Raw genomic sequence first — 21,240 nt, 5'->3', positions numbered from 1 at the left:
ACTCAGTGAAGTGAGGCAAGGGGCAGTGAGAGCTTAGAAGGAGAGTAGAAAGGATGGAAAAGGAAAAGAAAAATAAAGAGGAGATGGAGAGAAGATTTCAGTGACAGTGAGGCTGAAAATGTACACTAGCAAACAAGCAGAGATACTGTCCATCTGAGACAATCTCTCTTCCCTTTCAGACAACCAGGTGAGTTTTGGTGATGCAGGTCATCAAGGCAATGGAGTTTGGAGTTATTCATGAGACTGTGGACAAACTAAAGAACACACAAAATAGCACTACCATTGAGCACAGTGATAAAGAGAATGGTTCCTATATCTTAACCTGCAAGTTCCTATTTTCCAGTGACTGCAGGGCTCTCTGCGCTCTCCTGTAACCTGTGTCAAGGTCTCTGACCATGCAGGGTCCAGTCTTTTCCCTGCAGACTCACTGTGAGCTGCCTCCCTTTTCCTGCACCCTTGGAAGGGGGTCATTATTTACCACTAGGACTCCCCTCCTTGCACTTTCTTAATAAAAATGCAACAGTTCTAAACCTAAATGGGTTTCATTTACAGCATAAACAGTGACATCAAGCTGTCGCTGACTGTATCGCAAGCAGCAGCAGCATCAACTCTTTGTGCAGCTAATGTGAATATGTGCTTTTAATGCCAAGTGTTTGTTATCCATTCACTTAACAGCTACAAATATTTTGTTGATTTCATTGAAAATATATTTAGAAATGTTCATGTTTTTGTGCCAAACAATTGGTAAGAGTCTCCAATGTATTCATACCCTTTGCATCAATTATCACTTCTGTGGATTGGCTTTATGTGATGTAAGCTGTTTATATGTGTGAGGAATGTCTAAGTTTAAGATGATAAAACTGAACTTAAAAAGGCTCTATTATTATATAGGCAGAATATTGTCATTTTTGTATAAAGTATGATAATATTCTTGAACCACGTTACCTAGAAATTTTACAAGAGTAAGTGCTGCATATGAAAGCACAAACTCCAATATTTGTCTTCTAGAAAGCTTTTATTTCAGGATGATGTCTTTTTTATTTACTGGAAGCTGAAACTAAAAATCTTCTTTACCAACGCAAGTCTTGATAAAGATTAATAATTGGGTATTTTTGTATTATTTCAAATTCTAGATTGGTTATTGGCATCTGTTAGCTAAAAAATACTGSAAAGTATAACTGAGTTATAGAGGCATTAGTTTTACAAATGAAACGTTATTTCCTGTGACAAAAGCTTGAACTAGCTCAGACTAATTGCCTTAGAGCGTGGTTGGGTCTTATTGTAATGTAAAACATGAAGCTTTTCTGGAGGAGATTCTTTACTTTATGATTTCCCAATATAAAATGTCCTAAAACTTATTATAACTTTTTTTTTTTTTTTTTTAAGAATATCTTCCTCTTTAAGAGATCTTTCTATAAGTTCAGTATAAGCTGTTACCAAGACAGGAGAGACGAGACTGGTGGAGAGGAAAAATGTTCCTATTATCAGTATTTTGTTTCACTGTTTTTTTTTTCTGAAGTAGCTTAGAGAACTGTTGTCAAACACGTTCAGCATTCTGTCCTTAACAGCAAATATATGTTTTATTCTCTTGGTGATTCTCTAATTCCTTTTTTTTTCTTCTTCTTTCCGTACTCTGTAGTGTAAATGCCCAGCGGACAGCACTGACAATGCTGGGAAAACAGCTTTACATTATGCAGGTAACTTCTTTATTGAAAGCTTGTGTTATGTGTTTTGGTATTTGCTGTATCCAGCTCTTCAGCCCCTGGTTGCTTTCTGGGTTCTAATTGTATAAATCTGGCAAATCACCTCCTGCTGATTGGAAAAACAGTTGACACCATGGCAAGCTATGTTAAAGATGAATTTATTGCTAGTCTGTCATGCCTTGTTCACCTTTTTAAATTTAAGATATCCTTGACTAATGAAAAAGGAGCTGTGATGCATGTCCCTTCTGATAACTAACAATTTTCAGATATTGTCTAGATAAGCACTGTGAATATGAATTTTGAGATAACATACAGTTCACTCTTGCACATGCAGAGCAGTTGGTGTACTTAGGATTAAATTGATTTTACAGCATTAAGTTTCATGGTTTGAAACAACATTAAAGGATATGAGCTTTATTTTTGCATAAAGCTTGCTGTTAATCCTCTTAGTCTTTCTCTTCTTTCTTAAAAACAGAGGAATGTATTGGAATGTTTTCCTCATACCCTTCTCTAACGCTGCAATACTGCAAGCTGGAAGCATTGAACGCGGATTTCAAAAATGTGATTTAACGGACTTTCATGTTTGTGATTTTTTTTTTKTTGTTTTTAGCTGCATGTGGTTGTCTTCAGGTAGTTCAACTTCTGTGTGAGCACAAATGTCCAGTTAACGTCAAAGACTTGGTATGTCCATCTCCCATTGCAGTTTAAAGCAGTTTTACCACCCCCAACTCATGTCAGTCCCAGATACAGCTGTTCCAAGCAGYACTACTCTTGTATTTTATCTTGGATTTCTCTGCCAGGGAAGATTTCCTTTTGTGGCTTGCCATAGCAGAGATGCAGAAGCATATTGCCCTCTAATACGATAAAGGCAGGATTTGTTGTTCAGTAATTGAGGGGTTGGTACAAGTAGCTAGAATCCATTCTTCTATATTCAAAATCTATTATACATTTAGATAAAAGCCTTCCCATTGACTTCACTGGCTTTGGAGAAGGTCCATTATGTGGCCAAGTCCTGTGAATTGCTGATAAAGCTCAGCCAAAATATGATAGATCTAAGCGAAAAAATATATTTGATGTAAGCTAGCAGATCAAAGTCATCACATTGAGCATTATGAAGTGTCAACAAACAGTCAGGTCTATCTTGGGGAATTATGCAATTTCCTGTTATAAAATGCCCTGAAGATAATGGGAGGGGACCTGACAGATTTCAGGCGAAATACTGTGCATTAAAAACAGCTTCAGCTTTTTTTTTTTTTTTTTTTTTTTTTTTTTTTAAATCTGATCTATCTCATTTCTACCTGACATTTCTGATAAAGGATCTGTCACAAAGTATAAACTTAAAAATACATCATGGATGGTTAAAGGGAAGGTGAAGCAAGACCCCCTTTGAAAGTGTACAGAGAAAGGATGACAAGCAACAATTGCAAGTTGGGCAGTGGACCAAACTGGGAAGTTCCAGATTGGTCGTAGGAAAGATTTCTCACCATGAAGGTGGTTACCCATTGGAACTGGGACCCCAAGGGGTCAGGGCATCTCTGTGCTTAGAGTTGCTTAAAACTTGACTTACTGAAGTCCTGAACAAAATAAACCAACTTGAAGCTTGTCATCCTTCAAGTTGATGGGCACACCCCAGAGTGACCTCTCTTGGTGTCTTCCAAACTATAGCTATTCTGTGATTCTATGAGATATTGTATTTTTGTCTTGTGCTCAATTAAAATTCTSAGTTTTGTTGTGAAGCTATTTGAAGGCATTGCAGTTGCAAAAGTCATCATTTTATAGCTTTAAGCGAATAACAAAAGATTTACAAAGATCAAAAGTATTTCTTTTCTTGGTACTGTGATGTGTGATACCATCCTCAACATTGCAACAGGGAGTTAAAAGGAAGTCCAGCTACATTTATGCTGCACAAGAAAAATATAGTAATAGTGTCTCGCTGTGTAGAGGGAAAGTTCATAGCAGAAATTTCAATCTTATAGTGATATTTGTAAGTGAATGGATTGGAGTTCATAGTTGCTCTATTATGTATTCTTAGGATGGGAACATACCTTTGCTGCTTGCAGTACAAAATGGTCACACAGAAATCTGCAAATACCTTGTGGATCATGGAGCAGATGTCAACACTAGGGACAAAAATGGAAGGTATGGCAGACATCTCCAGGTCAACTCTTTCCCAACACTGACTCTCAAATGAACCTTTCTCCCTGAATCCTTCCCAAGCTGTTGTTGTGTGAATTCATGCCTCCTGTATCAGAGAACATACCCTGATTATTGAGACTTCACAGAGTTCTGACTAAAGGGAAATGTGAAAAAGAAACTAGATAACTAGAATTAGATGTGTTGTAAGAATTTCCTTGGGCTACCAGGGCAGTGTAAACACCATTTGTAAATCCTTCATTCAGGAATCTGGTTGTTAGCACTTACATGCACATGACGTTGTAAATGTCCCAATTTTAAATGCTGCTCTGTTCTTGACATGCAATAGTGTCTCTAACATTAATCCTRAAGATGTATTACTTGAGAGCAACAGCCATGGGGGCTCTTTACTGTAATGCTGCTGCAGTTGCAAGATAGCAGCAGGAAAAAGTACAATGCAACTTTGAGAGTGGAGATGCCATCTTCTCAGAGGGGGAACATATACAGATGACTTGCATCAGTAGACATCTAACACATCATAGTATTTTGTTCAGGAACACCCTGTAGTGAAATAAATGCACTTGTTYTGATGATGATGGTAAAGACCAAATTCAACAGTCTTTGAAAATTCTGGCCTTTTATGAACAGTTACTAAAACTGCAAAAGTAAAGCAAATTGCTGAGATAACTTGGCACTTACAAGCGATTGCAATCTTGATTGCTATATAAGATACAATGGCCATATTGTTCTTTGGCAACACCTAGGCTAGTAGGATTGAGCCTTAACTTGGATTATATCAGTCCAAAGTTTATTAGAGCGGTCTTTCTTTTAAACTTTCTAAAGGAAACCCTTTTATCCCCCTGGTTGCTTTGAACTGCCTCTTCCATGCTTTGAACTTAAGGCGCTGGCCACTCCAGGACCCCTGCCTTCCTGTCACTAATTAGTGTTTAATCAACAGCGTTAAGATGTTGCTAGCTTGAATGAAAACCTTTCTGTCATAGATACGACAGTACTGGGAGTTCTTCTTTTTAGTGCTATGTATAGAAGCAAAGAAAACRATACAACATGGAATTTACCTTTTCCCCTGTCCTTCTGCTAAGGAGATTAGCCTTGCATCTCCTGTTCACACTGTTGTTCATGTTTTTGAGTGGAAGAAGCTCTAATGGGAGGAATGTTGAAAATGGCATGTCCAACTTCCTGTCTTGTTCAAACAACACTAATTATTTTGGTCATCTGAAAGCGTGCCTATGACCGTGCCAATGTTGTCCAGGTTTTCRCTTGCACTACTTTTTAGCACAGCAGTACAACAGGCATCACCTGCACAGGCCTTGCTGCTTGGTCACACTTAGCATGGGTGTTTAATTTATCAGGGRAACGGTTGTCCTGATGCCTTGCAAGCCGTACCACTATAGTAGCCTTTCTGTTTTTTAACTGTGCTGAGGAATGGGTTTGCCAGTGGACTTGTCCAAACTATTGGCATGTTTTCAGGTTGAGATGAGGCTGTCAGTGCCASACAGGGATGCTAGAGCAGGCTTGGGAGGTAGAATCTTCTGTTTGTTTATAATTGTATCTCTGAGAATCACTGCAAGCCACTTACCAATACACAGATAATGTAGCGTTCCCTCTCTGCAGACTGCCCTAATTCTGGGACCCGCCACAGCTTCCCTGTACTGGAGCTGGGGAACACGTTTTCAGAGATGTTGGGATATGGCTGTAAAACATGGCAGGTCATTATGGAAGGTCAGGCCGGGAAGCATAGGGAAGGGGAGGAGGTGCAGAGCAGGTGGTTGTAAGGAGAAATTACAGTTACAGGTATTTGTCAGTATATACGTGGATTAAAAAAAAATGGATTTAATTGCTCAGTAACTGTAGTACTTTTCCCAAAAAGGAAAGATCTACTGCTTAAAAAACACTGTCTTAACATTTTTATGCTGTGTTTGTTTTGTCCAGAACTGCTTTGATGGTGGCTTGTGAAGCTGGTAGCCTTAACATTGTGGAAACCTTGCTTAGAAAAGGTGCAGATGTCAGTTTAGTAGATGTCTTTGGACAGAATGCCCTACATTACTCCAAACTCTCCGAGAATACAGGGATCCAGARTCTCCTGTCATCAAAGATCTCTCAGGATGCGGGTATGTAAGAGATGGTGATCTGCAGTTTATCACTTTGAATTGGCTAGCTGTATGTTTAGCAGTAAGCAAATTTACTTTRTAAAGCAGCTTGAAAAATATTTCAGAAGCCATGAAGAGCTTACATAGTAACAACTAGCATTGTTAATAAAGAGCTGAGCAGGGCAGAAAGAGGTATTTTGGAGAAAGAAAAAGTAAGATGAAGTAGTAGGATAGCTAAAGAAGTCTTGCTTGCAATTTGGAATAGATCCTCTGTTGTTATGTGAAGGTCTAAAGGCAACATTTTAGCTTCTTGGTAGGAGATTTAGAGAAGAAAGAAATGTAGAGGGACAGCTTCATGGTCAARCAAAAAAGATCATCCAAAGCAGGAGCCTAATGTGAAAAATTGCTGATAGACCATAGCAGAGGCAGAAGTGTCACAATCTCAATATGAAACAAAAAAGAATTGTAGAAAGTAAGTAGTTCAGATAGGATGTGAAAATWAATGTATGTTGCTCAGATTTCCAAGAGGAATTCAAAAACCAAACAAAGCATTTATGGTGTGGGAAGTGGAGCTGGGAGTTCAGTTAGGAATGGCAGCTAACTTTTTTCTTGATAGCCGTTCTTAACACCACTTCTTTTCTGTATTACAGATAYAAAGTCACCAACTAAAGCAAAGCAGGTATTTGTCCTTTTCTGTTTAAAAATCTGACTATATATGGGCTTGTAACTTGCTGAGAAACTGGTATTTGTCATGCCTACAAACACTAGTGAATGCCACAGTGAGATGTGCTACCAGGAGCTGTATTTTGCAATGTGAAAGGTTTTTGTTTTCACTTAAGAAATAAGTATCATAAACATCACTTTTAAATTTAACTTCCTGCTGTAATAGCCAGCAGTGACAGCAGCCCCCAAGGTGAGAACAGGAAGAGTGGATAAACTGTGTGTGTGTATGCATGTGCACATGGATGTGGGGAGGAATTTCCYCCATTTTTTTGTGAGTAACTGCAGGAATTTGGCTCTAGGACTCCCTAGGAAAAGTCTCCGCACTTCCAAAGGGGATAACTCCTCCAGGTGAGGAGCAACTTCTTTACTGTTAGGGTRACAGAGCAGTGGAACAGGCTGCCCAGGGAGGTTGTGGAGTCTCCTACTCTGGAGGTCTTCAAAACCCGCCTGGATGCCRCCCTGTGCCACATGCTCTAGGTGTGCCTGCTTGAGCAGGAAGGTTGGACTAGATGATCTGTAGAGGTCCCTTCCAACCTTAAATATTCTGTAAATTCTGTAAATATTCTATATTTATCTCCAGTTACATCTTCCTAGAGACCCACATTTGTGAGAATCTGTGCAGGTTTAGCCAGCTAAATAGATGTCTCGACATGTGTCTTTCCTGTCCCATCTAGTGGTGTGGTATCTTGGAGCACAGATACCACCTGTCCCGCTGGTAGCAGCGCAGAGAGTCATTCCTCCTTTGGGTGGAGAAGTGGGTTTTTCAGGCAGACTAAGCAGAAGTTGAGGGAAAGAGAGTACCATTAACATTGGCATGACTGGGCTATGAAAGAATGGAAGAATTTAAGGTCACTCGTGCTAAACCGATGGTCGGCTTGTGCTTTTTTCACTAAATCTTGTTTGTTTTCACTGAAGCATGTATTCCAAGGGGCAGAGTCTCATTGTCAGGCATGTTTAATATCTCTGTTTTAGTTGAGATACAGTCTTTACATAGGGGAAGAGAAAAGTGAGACACTGCATGAGCTACTAGGATTGATATTAATGTGGGATTTTATCTATACTTTTTTTTTTTCATAAAACAACTTGCTYGGACTTTACTAACCAAACTAACAAACCTACCTTCTGTGGCTGGTGAAACTTTCAGCATGATCAAGGCTCTAAATTAAGTTCAGAAAGAAGTGGAACTCCAAAAAAACGCAAAGCCCCACCTCCTCCTATCAGTCCTGTTCAGGTAAAGAAAAAAACAATTTTGAGATGCTTTTAGGGGTAAGAAATATTGTGAGCGTTATGTGAATGATGTAGCCTGCATTGCTCTATCATTATCCTGTTCTACACCTATCCTGATGTGTTTTCTCTGACTTTGGGATGACACCATAAAGACASTCATTGGTTAGAGTGAAAATTGCTTGAAATATGGTAGCATCTAAAATACAGCATATAAATTACTGTATAGATGCATCTTCCATTGAAAGTTAAAGGTCTCTTGGTTTTGCTGACTCCCATAAGTAAATATGTGTCATTTAAATATACATATGTATACACATGTACATTATGTACATGTGTATAAATATATAAGAAAATAAAATACATGAAGAGATACAGTATAAAAATGAGCATAACAAATGTGTTTAAGGTTAAACATAATGTTACCCATATAACAGTTACACTGTATGTACTACTGGCTCAGAAGAGCACTGAATAATTAGACCTGCTCTTTGATACTAACCCAGAGTTGTGACTTATTGTAGCACAAGGAAAAGTAGTATATATGTGCACATATGTCAGCAGTAGTTACATGTGCACACATGATACATACATATACTTATTTATATAAAATCTTTTACAGCTTAGTGATTTGTCCTCCCCACGCTCATCAACTTCAACTCCCATGACTGGAAAAGGACAGACTTTCTTTGCTGACCAAGTATACAAGGTATTCCAGGTGTTCCTGGAAAATATAGTTCCTTAATAATCTATTTTGCTGAGTGCAGAATCTGCAGTGAATGAATTAGCTGAATTTTGAGGATTAAAAAGGAATCAAAATCTATTTCACAAGCAAGTAATGAAGCAGTCCTCACTTGCTTTGTAAATTACAGTTATATTTAGTAAGTATGTAGTAGAATTAGTCATAAACTAGTACTTAGCAATATGATTGTGAATGCATTAATGTTATGGGAGTTCGTTACCTCATAGCGGTGAATTAAATGGCGTTGTGTGATAAAAAACGTAAAAAGACTTTCTCCAAAAGACATCAAGAAAATAGTTGTACATGTTCTGTCTCATGTTTATCTCATGGTATTGAAGATTTCACCTTTTTAAATGAAAACAGCATATTGCAGTTTCTTATCACAAAACGGCAGCATTCCAAACTGTGTGTGGGTAGTTGCCCAGTTTTAAGGACATTTAATGAGAACTGCCCAGCTGAAAGTGTTTAGCAGGTTTGGAAGCACTGGCCTCATGCTTCATGCAGCTCTGTTCTTATCTTCTGTGAACATGTTGTCTCCTGGTGTCTCAACAGGAAGAATTCAGTCCCCTGAATAACAAAGACAGGCTGAGTGACAGCACAACAGGTGAAGTAAACAATAATCTTCATCCTTATTTTCAAATTTTGTAATATGAAAAATTGAAAAGCAGTCAGAAATCTGCTCTCTTTTTCCACTTAGAATGTGAGGCACAAAAACTATAGGGAGTAACTTTTTGTAATTTCGCTCGTGGGTCTCCACCAAAATCTCCCACTTCCGTAGGCAATTTTACACATTTTGGGGGAAAACACATCTAAGAATAGTTCTCCTCTTCACTGCACTAAATGGCCATAGAAATTAAAGGCTTAATTTGAAAAAGCAGTATATATAGCAAACTATGGGATCAATTCAGGTTTTGAATTTCTTGTTTTTTCTCCACAAGGTGCTGATAGTTTGTTGGATGTAAGTTCTGACACTGACCAGCAAGATCTACTCATGTTGATGCAAGCAAAAATCGCTTCTCTGACATTACACAATAAGGAGCTACAGGACAAATTACAGGTGTTGTATTTTTGTGTTGTTGYAGTCATCTGTTAGACTGTTAGTAGAACAGACAACTGCTTACCATTTTAAAGAGATGTACTGCRAAGAAAATTAAAGAACTTGTATTAGTAAAAATAAAAAATCATGGAAACACTCTGCTCCAGAGTATTAAATGAGTGTTTTGATCTCGCTTTCCCCATAAAATATTGAATATCTTTCTTTATTATGATAACCACATCCTTAAGCTTGTTGTTAACAGTTGTGTTAGCAGAATTTTAATTTGCATAGCTTTGATTATGAGCTTATGGAGGTCAGCCCAGGCTTTCAATKGAGCTTAGCATTTACTGCCTTCTTCGACTGTAGATGTCTCAATGGGAGCAACTGGATTCTGAGTTATTCTAAAAWATTATCCTATGGTGCTTTAATTGCTCTTCTCTGTCCAGTGTTGYGAGAGTTCCTTGCTTATTTCTCTTGAAACGATTATGATCATACAYTTATACATGTATCATGCATATATGCATACATTTATACATATCTCATGCAATTGTTTGGGTTTCTTTTTATACAGGAAAGAAYGCCTAAAGAAGCAGATTCTACCATAGATTCTTTTCATTCAACCCAAACAGAGTTTGACCAAACAGCAGATAGGCAAAGTGAGCTTTCAGCTCAGGAGCTGAAGTCTTCATTAAATGCCACCCAAATTCAAGAAAAGCCAGCAAGCCCCAGTGAAATAAAAATAAAATACCTCCAGGAAGATTTAAAGGATGTGCAGRGGAAATTAGAGACCTCTGAAGCCAAAAGAAGGCACTTAGAGGCTCAGGTCCAGTCTAGAGTCCCAGACACAGATCATTTAAATAGCACGGGCATTTCAGAAAATGGCTCTGATCTTAACCTAAAGCTCCAAGAAACTCAGAGCAGGTATGAGGAAGCAGTGAACGAGGTTTTGAATGTACAAAGGCAAATGAAACTGGGTCTTGCTTCTTCTGAAAGTGAAGAAATGAGTTCTGACCTGAGTAGGTTGAAGGTTACATGCGAAGAATTTGAAATGCTTAAGCAAGAGTTGAAGAGAGCTTTGGAGGAAAATGAAAGACAAAAAGAGAAAGTGAGAGAGCTGCAGAAAAAGTTTGAAGAAAGAGAGCAGAATGTGCCAATGTCTGTAGAAGAATGTGAGGAGATAAAGAATACATATTGTTCAGTTATTGACAACATTAACCAGGAGAAGGCGTTGTTGATTGAGAGATATAAAGAAGGGCAAGAGGAAATTAAAAGGCTGCAGGATAAGCTGGCAAATCAGACACGGTTGGAATCTAGTGCCGAAGCTGGAGAAAAGAAGGAGGCCATGAGCAAAATGGTAGATGAGCTCAACAGACAACTTAGTGAGTTATCTGAGTTGTACAAAGAAGCACAAACAGAACTCGAAGATTATAAGAAGAGAAAAACTCTAGATGATATAGCTTTGGAYTACATTCCTAGAGAAGAGCATGAGAAACTGATGCAGATAACAAATTCTTTGAAATACAAAGCTGAGAATGAGTTATCAGAAATGAAATCACAGTACACAAAAGTACTAGATGAAGCAGAAGAGCTAAAGCAACTGATAGACACTCAGAAACAGAACTCCATGCCAATTACTGAACACCATCAAATGATAAATGCACTCAGAATTACTTTAAAGGAAATGGAGGAAGAAGTAAATGAGCTCAAAGGACTAGTTACCAGCAAGGAAAATGAAGTAAGACACCTGCAGAAGGAACTGCTGGAAGAAAAAGCTGCAATTAATGAAGCAATGGTACCCAGGTCTACCTATGAAAAACTCCAGTCTTCATTAGAAGGCGAAGTTAGTGTTTTGTCATCCAAACTGAAGGAGGTAATCAAGGAGAAGGAAAATGTGTCCTTAGATGTCATACAGCTGAGAAATGAAGTTCTGCATTTGAAAGGAGAGAAGGAAGGATTGCATACTCTACTTGCAGCAAAGGATCGGGAGGTAACTGGACTTCAGCAAAAGTACCATCAAGCTCAAGAGGAGCTTCTTGAAATGAAAAGCTCGTCAAAAACAGAAGAGGATAAAGATAAAAAGGTTAGTGTTTCCCTACAGAAGAGTCATATGTGAATTCAGACTGCAAGACAATTTGGATGGTGAATAGGTCACATAATGCACCATATTGGGTGAAATGCCAGAGAATGAAGTAATTTTTGAGTTTGTTTGCCCCTCTAACAATTCAGATGCCATAGTCCTGTCTTTCACTTCTTAAAACCAAGGATTTTATTCAGCATATTTGACTTTATGCTTGCTTTCCTCTCTGGTAGAGATATATATGATCTTTCATTTTTTCTCTTTTAAAATCAGCTCAGTTTGGTTTCACAGTATTCAGGCAACTGAGGATTTACAGCACGGGGAGGTTCATAAGGAGACAGGTAAAAATAAAGAATTAGAAAGGCGCAAAAATTCACCCTTCTGGGTTTACTAAAGCACCTCAACATCTGCCTGCAAGTCTGTTAATACAAATTTCATTTAGAAAAGCTGTGTATTGTGGTGGCTGTGTTGAACTGACCTAGATTTGTCATGTTCATCCTGTGTTCAGAACCAGTGCCAGTAAATACAATCCTTGTTTGTAAACAGAGATGGCTTCAGAACACAGAATCCACTTTGAATGACAGGGCTAGGGGCAGAGTGGAAAGCGGGCAGCAAAGACCTGTGCTGGGAGGGAGCGATCAGGATGTCTTTGGGCCAGGAATTTCCTTCATTRGTGTGGGAGGTGCCAGGATTTTCCTTCATTAGTGGGAGGTGCAGTTTACCTCCAGACCTGTGAGCTGCTGCTTGGGGAGAAGTGTGAGGCCTGCCTTCTAGGTTGGAGGAAGGCTCTGCAGAGCCAGGATTGTTCCTGTGCATCTCTTGAGTGAATGGTGGATTGCAGTAGGGGAAGAGGAGCACTGTAACCCTTTTCTCACATAATGCCCTTGCTTGGTCACTGAGTTTYCATATTTTTTTCTTTTCCCACTCTCAGAGATAAGTCACAAATTGCCCCAGATGACACCTGCRAGAGGGAATACAGTGTGTCTTATAGCTTCTCATGAGAACCCGTTTTTCCCCTCCCTAGATCAATGAGATGTCCAAGGAGATTACCAAGTTAAAAGAAGCATTGAACAGCCTTTCCCAGCTTTCCTACTCCACCAGTGCCCCCAAAAGACAAAGCCAGCAGCTGGAGGCCTTGCAGCAACAAGTGAAGCAGTTGCAAAACCAACTCGCTGTAAGTGTCGTCATTCATAAARCCACCGTTATTCCCAGTTCTTGTGAGAGATGCAGGGCTTTCCTGACTGCACCCTTTTTTAAACTTGAGCGATTCCAAGCAAAGGAAGTTTTATCCAGAAAAATTCTGTTATTTCAGAATTGTTGTTAAGAAATAAGKTTTAACTGAAGAAAGATACTGTCCCCAATGTATTCCTTCAGATCAGYAGTTAATGTTAATGTACTTGAGGGAGAGTGTGGTGGCCAGACCTACTGCAGGGTCCCAGATTGGTGAAATATACAGCCAGTGGCTTTGTGGATACAGTGAATACAAGCATTGGATTTGTATGTTTTTCTCAGAAACACGTAGATTTAATCATAAACTAAAGGGTTTTTTTTGTTTGTTTCTTAAACAAAAATAATTTTGACTTCTTGAAAGAAAATAGACATTGAAGGCATGAAATGTCAAGTWAAACAGGTCCATCTGTTTTAGAGGAAGCACAGTTTATTCTCTGGATTTCTAAACTGCATAGTGTTCTAAGCTAGTTGTTTATGCATAAAAGGCCCAGTCTTTTAAGTAGGGCTCAGCCATAATAGCTATTTGCAAGAGCTTGCCTGTCTAAAGAAGCATTTTAATGCACTGCAGAAGGTGAAAAGGAGGTACTTCCCACCAGGAGCCTTTGTTGAGAGCTCTTGAGTTACTCTGAAAGGAAAATTCCCAGCCTCGTGTGCTGAATGGCTTTCATGGTGTCTGCTTTCCTCCCCTCCCCAACAGACAAAGGATTTAATGGTCATACAGGCCAGTAAAATTCCCTTGCAAGTGGRAGGAAAGAAACAAATAAGTAGTAGACAGTTAAAGACTGTGTCCTGCTGGTGTAAAGCCCATGGCTTTTTCTTGTGCCAATCCACAAATTGTATAAGGTGCCTCCAGCTCCTGCTGCTCAAGGACAGGCAAAATGGTGTGAAATGCAAAGCCATRCAGGGTGTTAGCAAAGTGGGTAGGATTTACACCAGGAGTGTTCAGTTCTTTCCTTTTGCTACGCTAGCTTTCCAGCCAGCTTTGTGTCTGTGCAGAGAGGTGGCTTTCCAGAATGGCAGGCTGTGATACAGGAAAGGAAGTTGCCCTCCCTTGTTTGAATGTGTAGTTATTAGTCAAAGATGTAGTGATGAAGACTTGCACGTTCCCTGCACTGGGTTTCTGCCATAGTGTTGAGTTCCTTCCATGTTTTTGCAGCCCGGTGCTTCCTATAGTCCATGTCAGCTCGGTGTCTGGTTTCCTAGGATGGGTAGAATTACAAGATTTCAGTGTGCTAGGCTTCCCAACAGACTGTGTTTGGGATGGCCAGAAACACAGCACTGTCTTTGAGCTGGTTCTCTGTATGTGCATAACAGACACATTTTATCCCTTGCAGTTTCCGTGGGCTCCTTAAATCTAGTTGTAGTGTTTTGAAGTGAGTGATTCTGAATGCTCCATGACTTTCTGCTTAACTATTTTCTAGGAAACGAAGAAACAACATCAGGAAATTGTCTCAGTTTACCGGATGCATCTTCTCTATGCCGTGCAGGTATGACTCTGTTGTCAGATAGGCAGTATTGATGTTGTAGTCAAATATGTTTCATCTGCAGATATTAAGACTATCCCTTGATAGTGTGACTATTTAAGCATAAATTTAAAGCAACTTTCCCTTGGGAAACTACTATACTAATATACCTTAAAAAGAGTAAATCTTTTTAAGGAGTAGAGAGATGTTTGAATTTAATTCTTTTTTTCKTTCTTCCCTTGTCTAGGGTCAAATGGATGAAGATGTCCAGAAAGTGCTTAAACAAATCTTATCAATGTGCAAAAGCCAATCACAGAAAAAGTAAACAAAAAACAAACAGAACTCCCCATTTTTATTAATCCCGATATGGGTGTTTATCTAGATTTGCCTTAATGTAAGATTTACAATGGCAATTTGCTGCTTTTTCTTTTTGTTGTGCTGTTTGCAAGGTGGATTTATCTCTCTCTACCACTTTCCATGTGCATTTGCATGTGCAATAACAAAGACATGCCTGCTTTTTGTATCCACATTACAAGTATCTTCTTCAAACTTGTTACCTAGGCCACTCCATGTCATGTTGATCCTGAAAGTACTTTGTAGCTTCCTCCAAGAGAGGAAGGCTAATCTGGATGCAAGCACTCATATCGTCTGGGTAAAGGTGAAATTCTCCATGAGGTCTCCTGTATTATTTATAAACTGCATCTTATTACTGGGGAGTTTGTTAGGTGTTGTGGGACTCAGATTCCTGACATTTTGCTATATTCAGTCTTTGGCAGAGCAGAGTTTGGGCAGCCTTGCAGCAGTGAGCAGAGGTAGATGCTTATGGTGAGCCAGAACATCAAGCAGCTACACGTTATATTATTTAAGATTAGTAAGGTAGCTGTCCCAGTCCATCCAATGCACTGAGTATGCAGAATCATACCATGCTTCATAGTTTCCCTGAACTGCCTGTAGCAGAACCGAACTATTTCACAAGGTAAAATCATTAGTTTATCAAAGTTCTGTACAAAGCAGTACAGAAAAGTTTGTAAAAAAACCACCCTTTCTGATAGGTTTAGCTATCTATGCAAGTGTTGGCCATGAAGCTCAGGAACAAAACCAGAACATATACTTCAGACAAGGGATTCTAGTGAACACAGGATGTTTACAGTGAACGTCAATGCCTCGAACTTCCTAACCTCACTTTTGTAAAGATCTCCTCTTCAGTATATTTTTATCGGCCCTCTAATGAATTCTTTTGTAACTAAACCATTTTTTCTACATAATATTTGCATTAAGCTTATTAACAAATATTTTTAGGTAACTATGTTTTAGAGAGTTTCTTTTTATACCCCAAGTATTTGGTAATAGTGAAGCATAGTGAAGTGCTTTCGGCTTGAAAAACTCTGTACCGAATAATAGATCTGTCTGTCAACATGGCCCAGGGCAGTGAAGTGCAAAATACAATTCAGCCCTCTGTTTCCGCATGTATAGAAATGATTGGTAGAGAACAACAAAAGGTGTCAAAAATTTCTGCGTGTTCCTTCTAGAGGCCATGGGCATCGATAGAGCCTTTGTCAGCGCTTTAAAATTTAAAGGTCGAAAAAGAAATGCGTGATGTGGTTTAGTATAAAACTGTGGGAGAATATTTCTAAATACATGCTGCACTTGAGGGTACAACCRTTCTAACCAGCTTGTAGCTTCACTATGTTATTTGTTTCATTCCTGTTAGCAAATATGTCTCTAATAGAGAAATCTCCAGGGCTATGTAATCTATGAAGTTTGTATAGAGTCATAATATGACAAGAGTCAGCGGTGCCTCGGGCTGACTGGACTCATAGTGCACTTAGATAATTCCTAACCCTGGAAAAACTGAAATGGATTTTAAAAATGTAAACAAGAAATATGTCTTTGCCTCAGTTAGACTTTGGTGTTACTTTTCCTGGGTGGTTTAACTAATGCCTGCTAATTATGAACAGTATTTTATAGTTAGATGGTTTTGAAAATGCTCCAAAGAAATGTGAAAAGAATTTTGCTGCAGCACTTAAAACAACAAAATTGTAAGCATGCTAATGCTGCGAAGTATGAAACTTGATGAACCATTTTGTAGGTTGCCTGATGGATTTAGTCTTCTACTTTGTTTTGGTTTGTATATTTATTACAATTATATTTGTGGAATATTGAAAATTATACACTACAGCATAGCAAGTTTCTTTATATGTAATTTACAGGAAGTTTCCTTATGCAGCAAATAAACTATTTGCATTTTTTTCATCTGTGTTCTCTTTGTACATTCAATTTTGGTTTGCATGAAGGGAAGTCTTGTTCCGATGTTTTAGCGTGGCTCAAGTATGTTCTGTATCCTGTGTTCAGGTTACTACCTCAAGTGTAGGAAGTCTTTCTCCCCAAAATTGGAACTTGATTTTTAACTTCCTTGATCTAACAGCTAGAGTAGAACTGCTCTAAATCCTGTGTAACCAGTTTTGCAAATCATGCCATGTGTCTAGTAAGTCCAAGGCCATTTCTCAAGTGGACGTTTTGCTAGAAATAACGGAGTTTTCCATGTAGCAGGGGGTGCATTTCAGCGAAGTTTCAACCATCACAGTCCAGCACCATAGATGGGGTGGCCCCACGTTTCCCAGACCTGCAGCTCACCCCATGCACAGAGAACTGCAGTGAGAGTATCTATACATGTGTGTGTACATATCTATGTGCATGTATATACATATTTGTACTCCTCTCTAAAGCGTGAATTACTTATATAGTCCCATTGCCTTTTATCATCTCTCACTCCCCTGAGTTTTATTTTAAAAGCCAGTTTTTAGTCACTTGTTTGCTGAAGCTTTTCTGTTTCAGGGCAGAACACATTCCTGGCRGGAATTGCACCCCTTTCGGCAACATCCTGCCAGTCAGTAGCTTTTAGCCTCCTCTAAAAAGTTTCTGGAAGCTGCTCRGAATGGGATTTCTTTCAAAGATGGCTGTTGACAAACTGGTGTGGGAAATCTGTGCCTGGTGAGATCACCTGGTAGGGTAGAGCTGAGTCACTTCAAGTTGTGGGTTAAGGATTTTATCACTAGCAGTTGCTGATGGATTAATAAGACCACAGAATGGCTCTTTTGTGCCACCACAGGCATGGGCCTGCTGAGCTACTATCCCCTGTCTCAATTGCCATTTGTTTTCCATGTGGAGGGCTGCTTGCCAGCAATCCTGCAGCCGGGGGTATTTTGGGGGCAGACCATGGTGGTCCTGCCTTTTTACCTTCAAAGTTGGTTGCTGTTGCGTTCACATGGAACTGTGTCCTGGGCACTGCAAGTCTGGTAGACATTTAGTTCTGGTCTCCTGCACCAGAGACAGCAGCATGGGTGCTATCCTGGGCAGCATTTTTCACAGCTGCATTTCTTTATTTCCTAAGCATACAAGTACTGCGGAGGAACGATGCTCTCATCATTGAAGTCACTGTCAACAGTTCACACATAACAGAGTGTATTTGATCTGTTTGAACAAACAGAAACTCAGTTTGACCTTCCCCTTTTTACAAAGATATGTGAGAATAGTGATGAGTGGTGGCAGAAGACGAGAGGACTGAGATTCAGGAGGAGATATTATCCATTCAGATCAGTGCTGAAGATCACCTTTTTTCTTTGTTGTGCTGGAGAAAGTGTGAGTCCCTGTGAGCAGGTATTGCTCTCTTAGCCATCACAGATGTCTTTTGCCAGACAGGTAGGCATGAAAAAATGGACAAGGATGTGGTGCAGCAGTTTGGATGGATGCTGCATTGCCACAGGAAGATGTCCRTGGCCATGATATGCTGGTCTGAGAAGGTGAGTGAAGCCCCACGKGCCTCCTGCAGTCAGTGAAATGCTGGTGTGTGGTTTCCACCATAATCCAGCCCCCGTTTGCAGGCAAAATAGACAGTCTCYAGGCTACCTTCCCGTTGACCAGGACTTAGCATGTCTACTAGCTCTGCAAATTACTGTGCTTATTGCTGGACAGGCCAAACGTGGTAAGAAAGTCCGAACACTGGAGGATGTTGCTGTTTGCAGGTTCTTGTGGTGGCCTGCATGYGATGACCTGTAGCCAAAGCATGAGCTCAAGGTTCGCTGACCCTKCTGGGTGAGCCTGGCTGCCTAGACAAGTCCCACACTAGCAGAACAACATGATATTTTTTAGCTGGTTGTCCTTCTCCCTTCAGAAACCATCTGCTCTTCTTCCTTTGCCCTGGTAAGGAACTGATTGGTGTGTGCATATTCCTCATTACTGCTGTGGGTATTTCCCACTCACAGGTCCAAGGTGTCTTATGCAAGAAGATGAAAATGATCTTTAATCCCCATGCATATGCTTGTGGTAAGTTCTTATCTGCATAGTCTGTTTTCTTAAAAGCTGAACGCATCAGTAGTTGTCATTCCTCTGGAGCTGCCTTACCAAAGAAACAGGAGATTTGGGATGAAAAAAGGTGTTGCCAGACAGTTTCTTCAGGCCCCCCATGCATTGAGGTAAGGAGCAAGTAGTTCCCCAAGTTGGATATGCAGAGCGATTCCATGAAGGCAGAAAGGCCTGCTGGGCTTCCCTTCTGCCGTTCCTCAAGCTGTTCAACAAAGCGACGATGATGTCCTGCACATCAGCACAGGACAGCAAAGCCAAAGGAAGGCCAAGCTGCCATATGCTGTAGTAAACCGCAGCACAGTCCCGCAGGCGGAGCAACCAAGAGACCCAGCGGAAAAGCTGGCTGGGAATCACTTGGCAGATGCTGCATCACTGTGTGGAGCTGTAATGCAGCTTTAAAGCTCACATCACATTTTGTGAGTTTTCCAGAGCAGTGGATGTCTGCCTGGGGAGAGGAGGTAGATGGTGTGGGATTTCACTGCTGTGAGTGTTTCAGAGCTAAATAAAGCCTCGCTGCTGTGTGTGTGCCATGTGTAGGCTCTGAGAGCTGCCGGATGGGGCCTTTGGCATCGGGGATGTCAGCCTGGAGCGAGCAGGAAGAAGGATCTGCAGAGAGAGTGGAGACCCACTGGATACAAGAGGAGAGCTGCTGACAGGGGAGCGGGATGTGCAGGTCTCTCTGGCCTGTCTCCAGTCAGGGCCCGGCTCGTGCCAGGCCAACCAGGGCACCTTGGATCCTCCCCGCCAGTGGCAGCCTTCACGCAAGCAAGAGGCAGAGAAGGGCTGAAGGAAACTGACCTCGGATGCAGCAGAGACCCATGCACTGTGGGGGGGAATCGCCCGCCTAGGTGCTGCCGCCCGGGCTCCCTCGTGCGGGAGCTTGTGGCTCTCGTCCCGGAGACCTCGTGTGGTTTTGTCCCCCGAGGAGCCAGGCCCCGGCGTGGGGCTGCGAGGGCTCTCTGGCACGGAGCCTGCGGGGCGACTGCGCTGCAGGTCGCGGGGCTCCGGGAGGAGCCGCGTTGCCTTGAGGGGCTCAGYGCGGCAGCGGAGACAGACGTGATGTAACCGGCACAAATTCCACAGGCACAAGCATAACCCGGCCAATTCTTCCAACTTAACTGATGCAGAGTTTTCCTAGGCCAGAGCGGTGATTTAAATCCTCTATTTGCTGTGGTTTCGCTCAGCCACAGGGAGCACTAAAAGTGCTCTGGGTTTAATGTCAAGCCTCGGTTCAAAAGTTCGCCCGAGTACCTTGCGGCTCTCATTGACAGCAGGGCTGCCTAGTTCTCCTGCCTGGGCCCACGGGGTGGATTTGTGGATGCAAGCCAGCCCGCCATGAAATGTTCCACGGAAGGGAAGTTTCCAAATTATTTTCCAAATCCCTCCTAACTTCTCCCCTATTTGGATCATTTGCTGATCCGTTGGAAAAATAGTAACTGAGCTGATTTGAAAGAAAGTAGCAGAGATGCTGAATATAATAGAACCATGTTTTTTTTTTCTGAGAGCAGCAACAAACCATTTCCTTTTAACTAACATTAACTCCTTCAGCAGTGAAATCTTATACAGTGGTAAACTGCAGCTGAAGTAAGTTCCAGTTCTTATTTTAAGACATTTCTCCATGTTTGAAGAGGCCCAGGTTGTGATTCCAGCAGCCATAGGAAGCTGCTGCTGCTGACACTGTGGGTGGCCAGGGATGGAGAGCGTTGCTGCTTGTCACTGTGAGGGGTTTCCCATGTCACGGTGGCAGGTGACAGTGTGTTTGGGAGGAGGAGATGGCAGCAGGGTCACAAAGCCGCGTGTTGCCAACATAAGGATCCTCCGGAGGAGCATCTTGTCCCCCTGCAYGAGCGGAGGAGGCTGCTGCTTCTCATCCCCTCATGGCAGTGCCTGGCTGCACCGGTGGCTTCAGTGGGGTCTGCTTTGGCAGAGCTTGTGGCTCCTGCGGCGGGTTAAGGCAGCACATCTGTCACTGTGTGCAAACCCTTGGCTGCCCCACGGGCTCTCTGTTTAATGAGCTTCACACAGGTGTTTACAGAATCATCAGGTTTCAGTGTAATACTGTAAAAACCTGCCCGAATGCCGGTCTGCACACATTCGTGGTGTTGGCCCTCCTCGTGCATTTTCCAACAGCCTGAAATGCTCAGACGGTTGGTAATGGGGCCTCCTACCAGCAGCTGGAGATTGGAAACAGGCGTCACATCTCGGTGACTTCATCCCCTGCAAGGCGTGCGGGGCTGGATCCCGTCTTCCGGCATCCCGGCGGGCGCACATCTCCTCCTGGCCATGGAGAGAGGTATTCCTGAAGGAAGAGCACAGGGAGGAAGTGGGGAGCTGGATTAAGCCACACTTTCTGCTAGGTAAAGAACAAGGGAGGGACCTCACGCAAGCAGCGCTAGCAGAGCCCTTCCCGAAGCAGCGGCCGCCCAGCGCAGCTGGACA

At 41.4% G+C, this 21,240-nt stretch overlaps 1 protein-coding gene across 2 annotated transcripts in view; it reads left to right on the top strand.

Moving 5' to 3' along the window:
- The window catches only part of RAI14 (retinoic acid induced 14), a 68,072-nt gene extending 51,504 nt beyond the window's left edge, over positions 1 to 16,568 (top strand). The window contains exons 5-17 of one of the 2 annotated variants that reach the window (XM_026038060.1): positions 1,640 to 1,697; positions 2,314 to 2,384; positions 3,736 to 3,842; positions 5,787 to 5,965; positions 6,595 to 6,623; positions 7,812 to 7,898; positions 8,514 to 8,600; positions 9,186 to 9,237; positions 9,572 to 9,690; positions 10,241 to 11,749; positions 12,771 to 12,920; positions 14,398 to 14,463; positions 14,687 to 16,568. In XM_026038060.1, coding sequence (XP_025893845.1) covers positions 1,640 to 1,697; positions 2,314 to 2,384; positions 3,736 to 3,842; positions 5,787 to 5,965; positions 6,595 to 6,623; positions 7,812 to 7,898; positions 8,514 to 8,600; positions 9,186 to 9,237; positions 9,572 to 9,690; positions 10,241 to 11,749; positions 12,771 to 12,920; positions 14,398 to 14,463; positions 14,687 to 14,764 — 2,592 coding nt within the window. In that variant the 3' untranslated portion in view covers positions 14,765 to 16,568. The remainder of the gene's footprint in view (positions 1 to 1,639; positions 1,698 to 2,313; positions 2,385 to 3,735; positions 3,843 to 5,786; positions 5,966 to 6,594; positions 6,624 to 7,811; positions 7,899 to 8,513; positions 8,601 to 9,185; positions 9,238 to 9,571; positions 9,691 to 10,240; positions 11,750 to 12,770; positions 12,921 to 14,397; positions 14,464 to 14,686) is intronic. The other variant, XM_026038065.1, reaches the window with a different exon arrangement.
- The last annotated feature ends 4,672 nt before the right edge of the window (positions 16,569 to 21,240 follow it).

This window comes from Nothoprocta perdicaria, unplaced genomic scaffold, assembly GCF_003342845.1.
Source record: "Nothoprocta perdicaria isolate Ctin4 unplaced genomic scaffold, notPer1 scaffold_1, whole genome shotgun sequence".
NCBI classification, from domain to species: Eukaryota; Metazoa; Chordata; class Aves; order Tinamiformes; family Tinamidae; genus Nothoprocta; species Nothoprocta perdicaria.
Note: the sequence above shows the minus strand (reverse complement) of the source record. Positions and strands in the feature narration are given on the sequence as shown.